The 17,778-nt window shown below is 61.8% G+C and overlaps 1 protein-coding gene across 1 annotated transcript; it reads left to right on the top strand.

Annotated features, from left to right (window-relative positions):
- Positions 1–193: 193 nt before the first annotated feature.
- Positions 194–12,328, top strand: LOC116546436 (adhesion G protein-coupled receptor B1-like; the record flags this gene model as incomplete). The annotated part of the gene is made up of 11 exons (XM_032272699.1): positions 194–456; positions 1,373–1,537; positions 1,758–1,859; positions 3,339–3,445; positions 3,601–3,795; positions 4,906–4,974; positions 5,613–5,721; positions 9,524–9,667; positions 10,196–10,271; positions 10,477–10,579; positions 11,905–12,328. Coding segments are annotated over 11 exons (1,381 nt in total), but the record flags the coding sequence as incomplete, so codon positions are not given.
- Positions 12,329–17,778: the final 5,450 nt, after the last annotated feature.

Consider the following 17,778-nt stretch of genomic DNA (forward strand, 5'->3'; position numbering starts at 1 on the left):
GGGTGGCGGCCCCCAGCGTGTTCCCACCCATGTCCCGGCTGGGTGTGTGTGGTGGCCCCAGGTGTTGCCACCCCTGTCCCAGGCTGGGTGTGGGTGGTGGCCCCAGCCTGTTCCCACCCCTGTCCCGGGCTGGGTGTGGGGTTGTGGTGGCCCCAGGTGTTCCCACCCATGTCCCAGGCTGGGTGTGAGGCAGTAGCCCCCCGGGTGCTCATACCCACACCCCAAGCTCGGCACTGGGGTCCTGGGTGTTCACGCCCACTTCGTGTCTCTTTCCTCCCCCGGGCCGGGCAGTGGATGGAAACTGGAATGAGTGGTCAAGCTGGAGCGCCTGCTCCGCCAGCTGCTCCCAGGGCCGACAGCAGCGCACGCGTGAGTGCAACGGGCCTTCCTACGGGGGCGCTGAGTGCCAGGGCCACTGGGTGGAGACCCGAGACTGCTTCCTGCAGCAGTGCCCAGGTCAGGGGTGCGCCGGGCGGGGGGTGGGGGGACCTCACAAGCAGGAACCTCTAGGGAGGAGACAGGCCCCACGGTGGGGTGGGAGTGACCGTGGGCCCTGGCATGTGACTGAGAAGGGAGTGGGGTGCACAGTGGGGTCTGGGTGTTTGTGGGGGAAGTAGAGTGTGGGGTGTCCATGGAAGAAAGTGGAGTGTGGGGTGGCCATGGGGTAATGAAGTGCACAGAGGGACTTGGGGTGTCCATGGGGGAAGTGGAGGGTGGGTGGCCATGGGGTAGTAGGGTGCATAGTAGAATTGCGGCATCCATGGTAAAGTGGAGTGTGAGTAGCTGTGGGGTAGTGGGGTGCACAGTGGGACTTGGAGTGCCTGTGGGGGAGGGGAGTGTGGGGTGCACAGTGGGAATTGGGGTGCCCATGGGGGAAGCGGAGTGTCGGGTGCACAGTGGGAATTGGGGTGCCCGTGGGGGAAGTGGAGTGTGGGGTGCACAGTGGGAATTGGGGTGTCCGTTGGGGAAGTGGAGTGTGGGGTGCACAGTGAGAATTGGGGTGTCTGTGGGGGAAGTGGAGTGTGGGGTGTAGTGGGAATTGAGTGTCTGTCGGGAAATGGGGTGTGACGTGTACAGTGGGAATTGGGGCATCCGTCAGGGAAGTGGGGTGTGGGGTGGCAGTGGGGTTGTGGGGTGCACAATGGGACATGGGGGGTGTGGTCGGCTGCATGTGGGGTGTTTACTTTATTTTGTACCCAGCTGATGACGGGTTTCTCCCCTTCTGGTCTGAATTTCCCTTCTCCTGACTTCCTGCCCCACACCCGGGTCCCTGCGTCTCACTGCCGCACGGCTCTGTGTGGGTCCCTGTCTCTGTGTTCCCGTGTCACTGTGGCTCCTGGACCCCGCCCTTCTGGTCACCCGTGCCCCGCAGTGGACGGCAGGTGGCAGGCCTGGGCATCGTGGGGCAGCTGCAGCGTCACATGTGGGGCCGGCAGCCAGCGACGGGAGCGTGTCTGCTCCGGGCCCTTCTTCGGGGGAGCAGCCTGCCAGGGCCCGCATGATGAGTACCGGCAGTGCGGCACCCAGCGGTGTCCCGGTGAGGCCCCTTCCTCCTGGGCTGGGCTGGGCTCTGGGGAGGGCTGACAGTGGTCAGGCAGGCTTGGTCTCGGTTGTCACCCGCATGGCGTATGGGGGGGGCTTCCATCCTGTCCTCATAGTGATGCCCACTCCAGGCACCCTGCGGGTCTGGGCCTTCTGGAGCCAGCTGCTGGCTCTCAGTGCCCCTTCCTGAACCCCTGTGCTGCACCCCTTGGCAGAGCCCCATGAGATCTGTGATGAGGACAACTTTGGTGCCGTGATCTGGAAGGAGACCCCAGCGGGAGAGGTAGCTGCCGTCCGGTGTCCCCGCAATGCCACAGGTGAGGGCTGGAGAGCATGTGGTGTGTGGGGCTCCCATCCTGTCCTCATGGTGATGCCAGTGGTGAGGCACTGTCGGCACAGGAAGGCGGCCCAGACAGGGAGCCCAGATGGCCCACATGTGATGTCGCGGGGCCGTGGGGCGGCAAGCCCAGGGCACCGGGTGGGAACTCTGCGGCATCCGCGGTTCTGAGCACTCACTCACTAGGGGCTAGCCCCGTGCTCAGCCCTAACACAAGACGGCCACGGAGCCTCAGCAGCCCAAGAAGGCGCCACCACTTACAGCTGGGAAACTGAGGCACAGGGAAGCGAATGCATGTGTCCTGGGCCTGCAGGGACAGAAAGAGGAGGTCTCTGTTGAATGCCAGTCCTAAGCAGGGAGTGCCTAGGGGGCATGGGGAAAGCAGGCAGGCTCCTGAGGAAGGGGCTCCTGCGCTAGGGGCAGTCTCGTGGGGAAGGGGCTGGCTGTCCTGGGGCGGCCTCCTTCGCCTCTCCTGTTAATAGGAGTGCGGGTGTTTTATGTCTGACAGGCCGCAGGCAGGGAGGTTGGGAGCCCAGGCTCAAACTCTGGCTCTGCCCTTGTTTGCTGTGTGACATTCAGAAATGGACTCAACCTCCCTGAGCCTCAGCGTTCTCATCTGCAGGATGAGGGCCGCTGGGGTTCCTCTGCTCGGAGCTGCTGCGGGAGGTGTGGGGTCGGCGACAGGGACCACCTGTGTTGCCACCCTCGCTCTCCCGATGACAGAACATGGAGTGTTCTTGGTAGCAGATTGCAAATGCTGAGAGACAGAATGCCCCGTGTGCACGTGGCACCGTGGCGCGCCCCCCGGCCTTTGTCCTGCATGTGTGGCTGGGTCACCTGGTGCTGCTCATTTTTGTCCTCTGAACCAGGTTCTGCATCCAGGCCCACGGCTCTCAGGTGTCGGGGCCTCGACAGTTCCCGGTAGCTGTTGACACGCTGTGTACACTCAGCTGTCTCCGTTCTCTGATGTCCTGGGAGTGAGCTCTGCGTCACAGGGTGTGCCGTGTTTGCGACTGTTGTTGCCTCAATGCCAGAGGCACCCCAAGGCTGCCCCCGTGTCTCCGGGCCAGGCCAAGGCCCCTGTAGCCCTGTGTATGCAGCCAGGCGGGGGGCCGGGGTTACTGCTCTCTCCAGGACTCTGGGTTGGTTAGAAGGGGCTCCGAAGGAGTCTGTGGCTGACCTCTGAAGCCCCCACTTGGCCAAGAGCTCCACCTCCACGCAGTGGGGTCCCTGAAGGCTCAGCTCCCGCCAGGTCCTGAGTCCATGGGGCAGGCAGCGGCCCAAAATGTGTGAAGAGAACGAGGTCCCCGCATGGGCTCTGCTCTCGGCGTGAGGCCATGGGCGAGTCCCTGCTTCTGGGGGCCAGAGGGTCCATCCAGAGGGTCTGCTGCCAGGGCCGAGGGTGGGATTCCTGGGCCAGTCAGTGGGTGTCCACCTGAGAAGGGAGAGGTCTCCCCAGGACTCATCCTGCGACGCTGTGAGCTGGACGAGGAAGGCATCGCCTACTGGGAGGCCCCTACCTACATCCGCTGCGTTTCCATTGACTACAGAAACATCCAGATGATGGTGAGGCCCAGCGCCGGGGGTTCCCAGTCCCTCTCCAGCCACCCCGGGCACACGGGCTGGGACCCTGCAGAGGGCCCTAGGTGTGGGAGGTCCTGGGTGGCTGCCTGGACGTGTCCCACAGAGACGAAGGCACACACCCACTGCGTCTTCCGCAGACCCGGGAGCACCTGGCCAAGGCCCAGCGGGGGCTGCCGGGGGAAGGGGTCTCGGAGGTCATCCAGACGCTGGTGGAGATCTCCCAGGATGGGACCAGCTACAGCGGGGACCTGCTGTCCACCATCGACGTCCTGAGGAACATGACCGAGATTTTCCGGAGGGCATACTACAGCCCCACCCCTGGGGACGTACAGGTGGGCTCCCCGAGGGTGGTCCTGAAAGAGGGTGTCAGGAAGGTGTCTGGGGAGCCCTCCTGGACCCCAGAGTGGGGTCCCCAACCCTGGCCACAGCCCAGGCCCTAACCCGTGCCATAGGCTGAACCTTGACCTTCACCTCACATCACACACTGACCAGGGTCAGGGCTCAATGGTCACACACTGAGCTCTGACCTTGGTCACACTGAGCCCTGACCCTGTTCACACACGCTGAGCCCTGACCCTGGTCACACTGATCCCTGACCCTGGTCACACTGAGCCCTGACCCTGGTTACACACGCTGAGCCCTGACCATGTTCACACGCTGAGCCCTGGCCCTGGACACACGCTCAGCCCTGACCCTGGTCACACTGAGCCCTGACCCTGGTCACACGCTGAGCCCTCACCCTGGTGACACTAAGCCCTGACCCTGGTCACACGCTGAGCCCTCACCCTGGTGACACGCTGAGCCCTGACCCTGGTGACACGCTGAGCCCTGACCCTGGTGACACGCTGAGCCCTGACCCTGGTGACACGCTGAGCCCTCACCCTGGTGACACGCTGAGCCCTCACCCTGGTGACACGCTGAGCCCTGACCCTGGTGACACTGAACCCTGACCCTGGTGACACGCTGAGCCCTGACCCTGGTGACACGCTGAGCCCTGACCCTGGTCACACTGAGCCCTGACCCTGGTCACACGCTGAGCCCTGACCCTGGTGACACGCTGAGCCCTGACCCTGGTGACACGCTGAGCCCTGACCCTGGTCACACGCTGAGCCCTGACCCTGGTCACACGCTGAGCCCTGACCCTGGTGACACGCTGAGCCCTGACCCTGGTCACACGCTGAGCCCTCACCCTGGTGACATGCTGAGCCCTGATCCTGGTGACATGCTGAGCCCTGACCCTGGTGACACTGAGCCCTGACCATGGTCACACTGAGCCCTGACTCTGGTGACATGCTGAGCCCCGACCCTGGTGACACTGAGCCCCGACCCTGGGCACACGCCGAGCCCCGACCCTGGGCACACGCTGAATCCAGATTCTGGTCACTGAGCTGTGATTGTGCGCCCTGTTTTCTGTCACGGGCCCTTCTTCCTCTTCTTTCCAGAACTTTGTCCAGATCCTTAGCAACCTGCTGGCGGAGGAGAACCGGGAAAAGTGGGAGGAGGCCCAGCTGGTAGGACCTGGGGCCCCCACGGTCAGCAGCCTCAGGAGGGGTACAGGCAGCTGGTGGCTCCTGGTCTCCAGCCAGCCTGGGGTGGGGCCCCGCTGGGTGCTCTGGGTTCACATCCCAGGATGGCCTCTTGCCGGTGTTGGCGGTGCTGAGGAAGCTCAGCGTTTCCAATCTGCTCCCTTGTTTGTCTAAGGACAGTCGTTCATTTCATGGGGCTCAGCGAGGAGGTTCTGGAAAAAACTGAGCACGTGGGCATGCCGAGGCGGCCGGGACGTGGAGCCTTCCTCATGGCGGGAGCGGGCAGCGCTCACTGCCCCAGGCTGACCTCCAGCCGGCCGCCTCTCCTGTCTCCGGGCAGGACCCAGCATGGGGGCTGTGGGTATCTAGAGGCCCTTTCCCAGCCTGGGCCCCCCATGGGCAGGGCACAGCAGCACCTCTGGGCATCTGTGTTCTCATCTCCAAAGTGGGTCCTCAGAGGTCACCAGCCCCGGTTCCTCAAAATGTTAGGAAATGGCAGATAAGAACAGGAGGGACGGGGACGGGAAGGGGGCGGGGGCTGAGGGGCGGCGCTCACCCGGTGTCCGCTCACCGGGCTCTGGCTTGCGGCCTCCTCCCTGGGCTGCTCACCCCCTGTCCCCCAGGCGGGCCCCAACGCGAAGGAGCTGTTCCGGCTGGTGGAGGACTTTGTGGACGTCATTGGCTTCCGCATGAAGGACTTGAGGGATGCGTACCAGGTGACAGACAACCTGGGTAAGCCTGCCCGCCCTCTGCCACCCCCACGCCTGGCTCTGCAGAGAGGGAGTGACCAGACAGCCTCTGTGGGCCCTCCCCGCCGACTTCTCAGATGGGTTCTGTTTTCAGTCTCCTGAGGGGTGATGACATGACCTGGGCGGGGACCGGACCTGGGAGCTCCGTTCCCCAGCCAGTGCCTCACGTGCACCCACTGGGGGCGGGCTCACCCTGCCTGTCACCCCTGGGCCCTCCCTGTGGCGCGTCTGAGGTCAGGCTGTGCGGCCCACACATCCCTGCGTCTCAGCCTCAGCAGGGCCTTGGCAGAGGGGCCTAGCCTCCACCCAGCTCCCTGGTGTCAGTCAAGTCAGTGTCCTCGTTTCTAAAATGAGATGATGACAGTGCCCACCTCATGGGGAGGTAGAGACTGATGAGGCGAGTGAGCGTCTGAACCTCGGGTAAAAGGTGGCTGTCATTACCAATGTGCACAGGAATTCTATTTAATGACTGTCACCACAGTGCCCTCAAATACCTCTCAGAAGCCACATTTCCCAAACTTTCCCTGCCTTGATCAGAGACTCCCTTGAAGTGGAGGACCCAGGAGTGGGTGCTGGCCCCAGCTGTGATCCACAGAGCACCAAGGAGGGAGAGTGTCACCTCCCCTGTGGGGATGCTTAACCTCTAGTGATATGACCAGGATCAGCTGAGCTGTGGCAGCACACACACCCTGGGGCCTTGTCCGGTGTGTACACTCATGCCCTTGTGGCAGCAGGCACAGAGCTGCCCTGGGCTGGATAAACATCCCCATGTTTCCTAAGCTGGGGGTCCTCAGTCCTGGCACTGCCCGCTGCCCTCAGAGCTCAGGATTCCAGAGCTGGATGTGCCTCTGAGGCTGGTGGGGCCAGCCCTTCTCTCACAGGTGGGAAAACTCAGGCCCAGGTGCTGTGGGAGGTCACCAGTGGGTGGTGTCTGCATGCCTCCAGGCTGGCTGGCCTTGGGTGCTGGCCCAGCATCACCCCTCTGGGGTGCTCCCCTTCCTTCCCTGGCCTCATATTCTGTGTGAGATACTAGTGGCCCGGAGAGAGGAGGGTGTCTGTGTGGCTGCATGGGGAGTGGGTGTAGGATGGGGCTCAGCCCTGCTGGCCCACGACATAATTGGTGGCCAGCTCTCGGCTCCCACAGCGCTCGGCACGGCCTGGGGCCTCAGAGTGGCCCCCACACAGTTCAAACCCTGAGCACCGCGGTGACCCTCCATGCTCCATAGCCCTGTCTCACTGCGTTTTCTGGTGCTGTCACTGAGGGTAATCTATAAAGATGAGAGGTTCTGGAGGCCGGGGCGTCCAAGGGCACAGCTCCAGCTCCCAGTGAGCGCCCTCCTGCTCCAGTTCAGCGTGGTGGAGGCAGCACGTGAGACACAGCTCTTCCCATGAAGCCACAAAAGCCATCCTGGGGGCCCACGCTCGTGACCTCCCAAATGCCCCACCTCCAAGTACCATTAACAGATGAATTTGGGATTCAGTATCCAGCACATGAACTTTCACAGGACACATTCGAGCTGCAGCACGCCCCAGAAGCCCTGTGCATCTGTGCAGCCCACTCACCCGCGCTCAGCCTCACGCGCTCCCAGGACCCCGCTGCTCTGCCCAGGCCCCACCCCTATACCCCTTCCTCACTGAGTCAGGAACTAGAAGCCAGCGAGAGTGGCTTCCCATCGCACCTCCTTATACGAACCAGATGAAATAAATAAACCCTCCCGACCGGCGAGCCGTAGGCCACAATGACACCGAGGCTGTGTGTAGACAGACTACGAAGGTCTGAACTCTGATCCCTCCAGCCAGCCTAAAACCCAGAGAACTGCCAAGGCCGGGGTTGGTGACCCAGTGCTTCACCAGCGGAAATGCCCGTTTCAGTATTAATCTCATCAGAAGCCGCCTGGCATTCCTGAGGCGCCCCATCCCCGGGCCTAAAACAGACACAGTCTGAGGACGTTTAAACGAAGCAGCCCCCGCTTCCCTGCGGCCAGGCCCGTGCCGCGGGCAGCATTCAGACATGGCTGGTGGAAACATGGCTTCCTGCCTTTTGTGCCTGACCAAGTCCCACTGCACATGCCCAACACAGGTCGACATTCCTGTTGTGACATCACTGGGAGACTAACTAGCACTAACCTTTTACGTTAAAAACTGAAGTTAGGCACGGTGGCTCCTGCCTGTAATCCCAGCAATTTAGGAGGCGGAGGCAGGAGGATCGCTTGAGCCCAGGAGTTTGAGACCAGCCTGGGCAGCACAGTGAGACCCTGTCTCTGCCATTTTTCTTTTGATTAGCCAGGCATGGTGGTGTGCCTGTAGCCCCCGCTACCGGGGAAGCTGAGGCGGGAGGGTCGCCTGAACCCAGGAGGTCGAGGCTGCAGTGAGCCATGGTCACAGCACTGCACTCCAGCCTGGGTGATAGCCTGCCTCTTTAACAAGTAAAAAAGACAACGTTCTGATTTTTCCGCAGTGAAATGCCTCAACTAGAAGCATCAACAGGACTTATTGTGATTATTTCAATAATTCTGCAACTTTTCATCCTGTTCCAATGAAAGATTTTGAAACTTGCCCCTTACCTGGGCACACCTGCCACAGCCCATGCTGGCGCTCGTGGCCAGCCCTCCACCGCCCCTCAGTGACCCTGTGTCCGGCCCCCCACCCCTCTGCATGCTCCAGTGTCTGTCTGCTGGGAAGCTGTGGTAGCAGATGGGGGCAGACGCTGGAGCATGGACGGGTGGCCGGCACATTTCCATTGTCCTCACTCCTGGTTCTCTGCTGGTCCCTCCTGAGCCACCCCCCCCCCCCCCCGAGTGCCCACCCAGTCCATATGCCCTCTGCCCTCCATTGGGGCTGCCAGTGACATCCGCAGCGCAGACCCCTGTGCCCGGCCCTCCATGTCTCCGCTGCATTTGAGCTACTGATTCTCCTGCCGCCGCCTGTCCCTGCCCCATCTTGGGCTGCCTTCTTGGTGCTCCACTGGAGCCTGTGAGGGCTGAGGCCGTGGCCCCAGGGCCACGTTCCCACCAGAGCAGTGGGTCTCTGCCAACAGTGGCTTCCACCCCAGTGGCACTTCCTCAAACTGTCTGTCCAGTTGCCCCCAAACCTGCTGCCTCATCCCCCTGACCCTCCACCCTGAGCTCAGGGCCCTTCCGCACCCCCAACGCCTTCCTTCCCAGAGTGGGTGGGAACACTGGGTCTCCTCTTCCACAGGGGCCTGTGCTGCCCTTTGCTGTCTGAGCCCTGAGGCAGGGCCGCCCCTGCCTGCCTTCTACAGAGGGAGGGGAGGTGGGATCAGCTCACAGAACTGGAGGGCAGCTGGGCTCCCCTATCCTGGGAGGGAGTGGGAGGTGCAGAGGCGGTGCCTGGTCCCTGCAGATTCCTCCGTGGACAAAGGACAGACCCCACACTCTGCCTTGATCACCTTGTGGGCCATGGAGGGTGAGAGGGGCAGGTCCCCTGCCCATCACCGAGGCTCCAGTTCAGCAGGACCAGGCCTGGCCCAGCCCCTGCGTGTTGCTCCTTGCTGTCCCTGCTCCTGGACCTCACTGGGGTCTGGGGACAAGGCACACCCCAGGAGTGTGGGGCCTGCACAGGGCCAGGGGTGCAGGGAATTGGGGTCTGTACCCTGGGGGCTGGGGCAGATGGCCCCCACACGCCTCCCTCTGAGCCATGGGCACCCTGTGGCATCACCCAGCACTGCCAGCCTGCACCCCACTCCTGCAGCTGAGGCCCTGCCGCATCGGTGACTTTCCCTCCCTCCCTCTCTCTCCCTCGCCCCTTTGCCCCTCTACCCACAGTCCTCAGCATCCATAAGCTCCCAGCCAGCGGAGCCACTGACATCAGCTTCCCCATGAAGGGCTGGCGGGCCACGGGCGACTGGGCCAAGGTGCCGGAGGACAGGGTCACTGTGTCCAAGAGTGTCTTCTCCACGGGGCTAGCAGGTGAGGGGCCCTGGAAGCGGGGTAGAGGCCTTCATGGGAGATGTGGGTCCCAGTGTCAGATGGTCGCCATCCTTCTGGAGACCAGCTGCTGCCTCAGAGTTGGGCGGTTCTCCAGGGGGTCCCCCTTTCCAGGAAGCCCTCCTTGCCCTCTCTGAGGCCAGGGCCTTCGGATCAACCCTGAGGCCCAGGCCGAGGAGTCAACATGACCTACCTCGATTCAGGGAGGGACGGGGAGTCACAGGTCCAGGACCCTGTTCCTGGGAAGAGAGCCGTGTCCTGCCTGCCCGAAGCTCTCAGGATGCCCCAGGGGACGGCTTGGTCTCCCTCTCCCACCTGGGATTCAAGCTGTCCCCCCAGCTCCCTGGCTGCAGCACTGTGTTCCTGGGTGGGGTGGGCCTCACCATCCTCCTGGACATGACCTTGAGGATGGATGGCAGAGGCCAGCGACGGTGGAGCCAGGCCAGGCTGCCAAGTCTCGCCCTGGTTGTGGGGACGGCGGGCAGGGGGTGACAGTACACTTTCTTCCAGAGGCCGATGAAGCATCTGTGTTTGTGGTGGGCACCGTGCTTTACCGGAACCTGGGCAGCTTCCTGGCCCTGCAGAGGTGGGCAGTGCAGGGCAGGTGGGGTAGGCAAGACCACAGCCCAGGAGGTGAAGGGGGAGGCCAGGGGGCCTGGGGGAGTGTGGACGATGGGCTGAGTGGGGCGGGTGGCGAGGCATGCAGGGACTCTCCAGGGCACCCAGGGAAGGGCCGGGAGGAGCCTGGGCTGGGAGGCTCCCCCCGACACCTGCTGTTCTGGCTTTTGCAGGAATACCACCGTCCTGAACTCCAAAGTGATCTCCGTGACTGTGAAGCCCCCGCCCCGCTCCCTGCGCACACCCTTGGAGATCGAGTTTGCCCACATGTACAATGTGAGTGCCGTCCGCGTGCGCGCTCTGGTGCCTGCAGAAATGCGTGTGCTCAGATCGTGTCACAGCCCTCAGCCACGGAGCCTCCGGGGCCTCCTCAGAACAGCTCTAACCTGCGGGAGCTGTGTTTACCCCTGAATTAGAGGTGGGAAACAGGCTCAGAGGTGCGTGACTTGCCCAGGGTCGCATAGCAGGTTGACCTGGTGCTGAAACTCCATCCGTGCCTGACTCCCCACCTGGGCTACAGTGGCTCCACCCTCCAGCCCCATTGGTCTGGTTGCTCCCCTTCTGAGAAACGGAGCGTGTCCCATGCCGCCTGGCCCCCTAACACCTGGCCACCAAGAAGCTGGGGGTGCAAGTATGCCCTCTGCCGGCACCGCCTGGGTGGACGCCAGACCTCGCCTGCAGGGGCCCGGGATTTCAGCAGGAGAGCATCCTCCCTAAACTCCCCAGCAGGGAGCCCAGGCCTTCAGGTCACGGCTGCTATGTGGCCCCAGCCAGGTCCCAGCTCTGCTCCTTGGAGCTCTCCAGAGCTCTTCGTCGGGCCTCGGGGAGGAGGGGCCGAGATGCCCTTTGGAGGGGCTGAGAGCCAGGGCCCCCAGGGCATGTGTTGCCTGGGTTACCACACTAGGACCAGGCAGTGCCAGGTCTTCAGGCCAGGGCTGTAGGAAGCCATGGGGGAACCCAGCCCCGTCCTTTCTAGCTGTGTGATCTTGGGAGAGTTGTTCAAGCTCTCTGTGCCATGGTTCCCTCCCTCATCAAGTGGGAACAGTAGGGCTGGGTGAGGACTCAGTCTCACAGCTGCTCGGAGCAGGCCACCGCTGAGAACCACTCTCAGGAGCGCTGGCCCCCCCACTGCTGTCGCATACCCATCTTGGCAGTACCAGCGCCTGGCATGCCTGGCAAAGCTGTGTCCCAGGAACACTAGCAGGACGACAAAGCAGCGCAGGGTGCTTACAGAGGCCATTGGTGCCCAGCTGACCCCTGCTCACTAGGCCCTGGGGAAAGGGTCTTCCCATCGCCCTGCTTCATACCGGGAGACGGACTTCAGCCACTCTGCCCAGCCTGGCCACTGGACCTGGGCTCTGGGAGGGGCCAGGAGCTGCCCAAGGCCACATGGGTGGTGAGGGCTTGAGCCAAGCCCAGGTGACCTTAGGCCACTGCCATCTCCACCCTTGACTCAGTTTCCCCTCAAAAAATGCAGTCTGTTAAGGGACGCTCACAGGCAGCACACCTGGCAGCATACCTGTGTCTGGGTCCCACGGTGACCTGAGGGTCGGGGCTGGTTTGGGCGGTCAGGGCCCTGACTCCTCTCCCGCCTCTCCCAGGGCACCACCAACCAGACCTGCATCCTGTGGGATGAGACGGATGTGTAAGTTCACTTGGGGGTCTGGGGTGGGGCTCGTGGGAGGCTGACCCAGTAGGGGAGGGGTGCAAGTTTTAGGTTGCGGCTGCCAAGCCCCTAGCTGTCTGTGTACATGCATGGGACTCCCTGTCACCACCTGTCACTCACTGTCTGGCTCTGGAGCCCACCAGGCCGCCTCCCACCCCCTCCCAGGGATGTCCACAGTTCAAGGAGGAGCGGGCATGGAGGTCCAACCCCAGGCCCGGTGATGGGCAGGCGTCCTGGCCTGACCTCACCCCAGCCCCATGCCCACCGCAGGGGGAAATCCTGGTATTCGGGTCTGCAGGTGGGTGCCAAGCGCTGAGGGGCTGCGGGAGCCGCCATGGCAGACCAGGACAGCCTGGGGTGGAGCTGGAACTTCAGGCTCATGGAATGGGGGACATGGCCCTGGGGTCTTCAGGCTCATGGGATGGGGGACATGGCCCTGGGGTCTTCAGGCTCATGGGATGGGGGTGTGGCCTGGGGTCTTCAGGCTCATGGGATGGGGGACATGGCCCTGGGGTCTTCAGGCTCATGGGATGGGGGCGTGGCCTGGGGTCTTCAGGCTCATGGGATGGGGGGGTGGCCCGGGGGGCTTCAGCCTCATGGGATGGGGGCGTGGCCCTGGGGTCTTCAGGCTCATGGGATGGGGGCGTGGCCCTGGGGTCTTCACTGGCCACGTGTCCTGTGCCAGTTCCCGGCCAAGCACTTGTCGGGTGCCGGCTGACCAAGGAGCTGCGGGCGGATGAAGCAAGTTCCATGCCCCAAGTGAGGTTCTGCATGGAGCAGTCGGGCTGTGAGGTGCCATCTCAGAGCCCTGGCGGGTGTGCCAGAGTGGGGCCATCCTCCCGAACCGCGAGGCAGAGACAGCGATGGGAACCCCACCCAGTCAGAGGAAGAGTCTGTGTAAAAGCCCGGAAGTGCCGGCGCCCAGGGCTGAGCTAGGCCAGAACATGGGAGATGGATGGAGCAATGGCAGCCGGGTCCTGCCATGCGGCTCCAGCCTGAGGGACTGCAGTGCGTTGGGGAGGGTGTGGTCAGGGAGCTGGGTGTGTGGGACCCACCCCCATCTCCTCCAAGGGTGCTCCTCTGGCTCCCTCAGCCCCAGTCCCCTGGCTGCTCTGATATCACCAGCCCCAGGCCTCCCTGCACCACCTTCCTGGTTGAGTGTGTGTGGTTAACGTGGCCACCAGGGTGCCAGTGGCATGGGCCACGGTCCCTTGCATGGTGGGTAGTGCAGTGACAAGTGTGTGTCCTGGGAGCAAGGGAAGGCTCTGCCAGGGGTTGGCATTGGAGAACAAGGCTGTCTGGCAGGGAAAGGGAGGCAGACGGCTCAGTGGGAGGCAGCCGGAGCAAGGGCAGGGAGGCTGAGGGCACAAGGAGTAGGGAGCTGGCCAGGAGGAGCGGGCAGAGGCAGACGGGAGCAGGGGAGGCCGAGGCAGGGGGAGGACAGTTAGTGGGGCCAGGTGTCCTGACTCTCCACCTATCCATGACCCTCCACCCACCACCCATCCACCCACTTCTCCCCCCCACCTGTTCTTTATACCCACTGCCCACCACCCTCAGCCACCACCCATCACCGTCCACCCACCACCCATCACCCATCCACACACTTCACCCACCACCCACCACCCATCCACCCACCACCCATCCACCCACTCCTCTGTTCGCCTGTTCTTTAATCTATCCGCCACTGCCCACTACTCACCCCTTCCTCCAGCGGTCACTGCCCTCTGACAGGCACTATTCTGGCACATCCCAGCCCTCAGCCTCCTCTCCGCAGTGAGGAGGGCCGGGGAACAGGGACAGACGGAGCAGTGTTGTGATGGCGGGCCATGCATGGGGTGGGAAAGGAGGTCGGCAGGGGCCGGAGGCAGGCGAGGAGGGGCCTCTGCACACCTCCCAGGGGAGGGGAGCTTCTGGCAGGGGCCTGGCCAGCTCCGCTCTGCACGTGGATGTCTAGAGACGAGCATTGCAGGGGAAGGAGCAGCAGTGCAAAGGCCTCAAGGTGGGATGCAGGGTCACGCCAGGCCTCCCGCCTTCTCTGCGCCCCACACAGGGGACTCTGCTGTCTTTCCTGTCTGGGTCTGGGGTTGGCAGCTGGGCTGGGGAGAGCTGAATGGCCTGCAGCCCTGGGAACTCAGCTCTCTAGCTCTTGTAAGGGTGGAAAAAGAAAATGCAAGAAAAAAGCCCCCCTTGGCTTTGCATTTTCAGGGGTTGGAAGGGCGGGAGCTGCAGGTGGTTCCATCTCACCTCCCCCCGCCCCCCATGAAGCCGCAGCCCTGCCACCAGCACAGGCTCCTCCCACAGTGCAGAAACCCTCCCTTCGGGCTGTTCACCGGCTGCTGCAGCTCTGTTGGGGTGGGCAGCGCCCTGGTCCACTCAGCCAGCCGCTGCTGGTGGCCTTCGGGGGCCGTCCCTTTCTACCAACATAAATGCCAACGTGACCAGTGTCCTCGTGTGGACAGCTCCACCCACACTTAGTCCCCAGGCTGTCTGAAGCCTGTGTAGTCAATTGTTTTTCTTTTTTTTATTGTGCTGTAAGTTCTGGGGTGCATGTGCAGATCCTGCAGGACTGTTACATAGGTGCATACATGCCGTGTGCTTTGCTGTCTCCATCCCCCCGTCACCTACATGAGGCATTTCTCCCAATGTTATCCCTCCCCAACCTCCCCACCATCTGCTGTGCTGCCCCTAGCCCTCCACTCGCCAGCAGACCCCAGTGTGTGATGCTCCCCTCCCTGTACCCATGAGCTCTCATTGTTCAGCACCGCCTGTAAGTGAGAACATGCGGTGAGGAAAGCATCCCCTCTGTCCTTCACGGCAGCAGGCTGTGAGGGGACTGACCAGGGAGCCGGGACATGGACACTGTCCTGGGGACGCAGGCTGTGGCTAAAGAGGACATGCTGTGTGGCCTTGGGCAGACCTTGCCCTGGGAGCCTTGGCTCCCTGACCATATGGCCAGCGTCTGCCTGCTTTTAGGCAGGGGCAGCAGGGTGGTGGTCAAGTCCTCAGGGTACTTGTCCGCATGACCCCATCGGCCCTAAAAGTCACAGGTATGGGGAATGCCCAGGACCCGCCCGTAACGCCAGGCTCTCCACTCAACCCGTCGCCAGCTGCTTGTGCTGAGTGCTGAAGTCTTGGTGCCTGGGGCCAGGGCTTCGGGACAGGACGGGAGGCAGCACCAGTGTGGCCCAAGCAGTGCCTGGCAGCACTGTGCCAAGTTGCCTCTTGGGTCCGTGACCCTGCCTAGACCCTGCCCCAGGGCCTGCGGTCCATGTGGAGCTGAGGCCCTGAGATGCCTGCAGTCCCCCCTGAAAGCACAGGGCAGTGATCAAGGCCGTCCTCTCTGGAACTGGGCAGTGCGGAGCCCTGGTGGGTGGGCCATGCTGGCAGGGAGGGATCGGAGCTGACCTCGGTCCCCTTCCTCCTGCCCCTCACTTCCCTTCCACTCTGAGTTGGATGGCACCTCCCTTGACTGCTGCGGGGGCCACTCCTTGCCCTGTGAACTGTCTCAGAGGAGCTGAGTTTCCCAGCTGACTTGAAGTGGAGACCATGGGCAGGGGCCTGGGTCTCTTCCCACCAGGGCACCAGGACATCGGGTCCAGGCTGGTGTGGGCCTGTGTCCATGTGTACTTGGATAAGAAAGAGTCCTATGCATCTGGGGAGGGGTTCTGTGTGTGGGGAATGCAGTGGTTTGTAGGGGGAGGGGAGTGACAGTCATCAGTCACCATCAGCTGAAAAGCAGTGAACTCTTAGAGCCATAATGATTATTCATAACTGAACTGTGTGATTCTCGTCACATATAGAGCCCAGATCTCAAACTGAAACCAAGTTTTTACTCTGGTCACACACTGAGTTCTAATCCTACTCACTCACTGAGCCCTGATCCTGGTCACAGGCTGAGCCCTGATCCTAGTCACATACTAAGCCCTGATCCTGGTCACAGCCTGAGCTTTGGTCCAGTTCATATATTGAGCCCAGATCCTAGTCACACATAGTCCTGACTGTAGTCGTACACTGAGCCCTGATCCTGGTCACAGGCTGAGCCCTCATCCTAGTCACATACTAAGCCCTGATCCTGGTCACAGCCTGAGCCTTGGTCCAGTTCTTATATTGAGCCCAGATCCTAGTCACACATAGTCCTGATTGTAGTCATACACTGAACACTGATCCTGGTCACAAGCTGAGCCCTGCTCTGGTGTCTTAGCTGGAATGACTTGGTGTGTGTCACATGCTTGTAGGGCCGCCTCCTCTTCCAGCCACATACAGCAATTGGCCATGTGACCCGCTCAGCCTAGAAAGATACACAGGCCTCCACTGCAGTGCAGATCACCTGCCTGCCTGGCCCCGGTTGTGCACACATGCTTGCACCCATAGCTCAACACCCACACCCATGACGTCTGCCCCTGCTCTGTAAACTCTAAGCCCTAGGAGCACCTGGTGTCCCTGCACCCCAGCAACCAGATCTGTAACCAAACTCCACCCTCCCAGGCCCAGAAACCCTGGATCATCCCATCCTGAACGATAGCCTGGCAGCATGGCTCAAGGGCTCCTGCTCCCCCACATCCCCACGCCAGCCTGGCTTGTGGCGGTGAGGGCCTAGAGCCTGGATATCCTAGGGAGGAAAATGGGGAACAGGGTGGGGGGCTTGCAGAGTTTCAAATGTTCCAAGCCTTAGACACTGCCCCTACCGTAGTCTACGCCCATATACTCCTCCGCCACATGTGTCTCTGCTGGAGTGGGACGGGGGGGGGGGGACAGTGGCAGCTATGTCAAAGCCATGTCTGTACACCTAGAATTGAGTGCTGACCCATGCTGATCAACAGTGGCTCATGAGCAAAGCAGTGACTACATGGCTGGATGCAGAAATAGATGTGCGAGGGGGTTCTTGATAGGCAGTGTGGACAAGCGGGGGTGTGGGTAATCTGTGGGAGCCGGCTGTTTCCCAGAGAGATGCACCAGGAGTGCAGCTGTGGGTTGCTGGGTGATGGGGAGGCAGCGGAAGAACAGTCGTATGGCTGGGCGAGTGATCAGTGTTGGATGGTGAGTGAGAGGGTGGGTGGCTGGACTGTGGATGAGAGCATGCGTGGAAGGCCAGAGACAGGGGTGGAAGGATGGGTGACTGAGAGAAGAAAAAAGATGGGAGGTGGCTGGAGGGATCAAGAATCCGTTTCCCAGAGCTGCCCTAACAAACTGCAAAGATCACCACAAACCAGGTAGTTTAAAGCAACAGAAGTCTATCCTCTCCCAGTTCTGGAAGCCAGCATTTTGAAATCCAAGTGTTAGTAGGGCCATGCTCCTTCTGAAGACTCTGGAAAGATGTCTTCCTTGCCTCTCCAGCTTCTGGTGGCTGTAGGCTGTCCTTGGTGTTCCTTGGCTTATGGCGACGTCACTCCAGTCTCTGCTGCTGCTTTTTCCTGGCCTTCTACTTTGTGTATCTCTGTCCTTTCCTCTTCTTATAAGGACACTGATCATGGATCTGTGGCCCACCCTAAACCCAGTGTGGTATCAGTCAAGATCTCTAACTCAATTACATCTTCAAAAACCATATTCCCAAATAAAATCACATTCATAGGTTCTGGGATTTAGGACTTGGACATATATTGGGGAGAAGTGGGTGATGGATGGATGGATGAGCAGATAGGTGGGTTGATGAATGCATGAGTGGGTGGGGGGGTGGATGGATAGGTGGATGGGATGGATAGGTGGGTGGGTGGATGGGTGGATGAGTGGATGGATGGATAGGTGGGTAGGTGGATGGGGGGTGAGTGGATGGATGGATGGGTGGGTGGGTGGATGGGGGGGTGAGTGGATG

Source organism: Sapajus apella, unplaced genomic scaffold (genome assembly GCF_009761245.1).
Source record: "Sapajus apella isolate SASKATOON/1434 unplaced genomic scaffold, GSC_monkey_1.0 scaffold895, whole genome shotgun sequence".
NCBI lineage: Eukaryota > Metazoa > Chordata > Mammalia > Primates > Cebidae > Sapajus > Sapajus apella.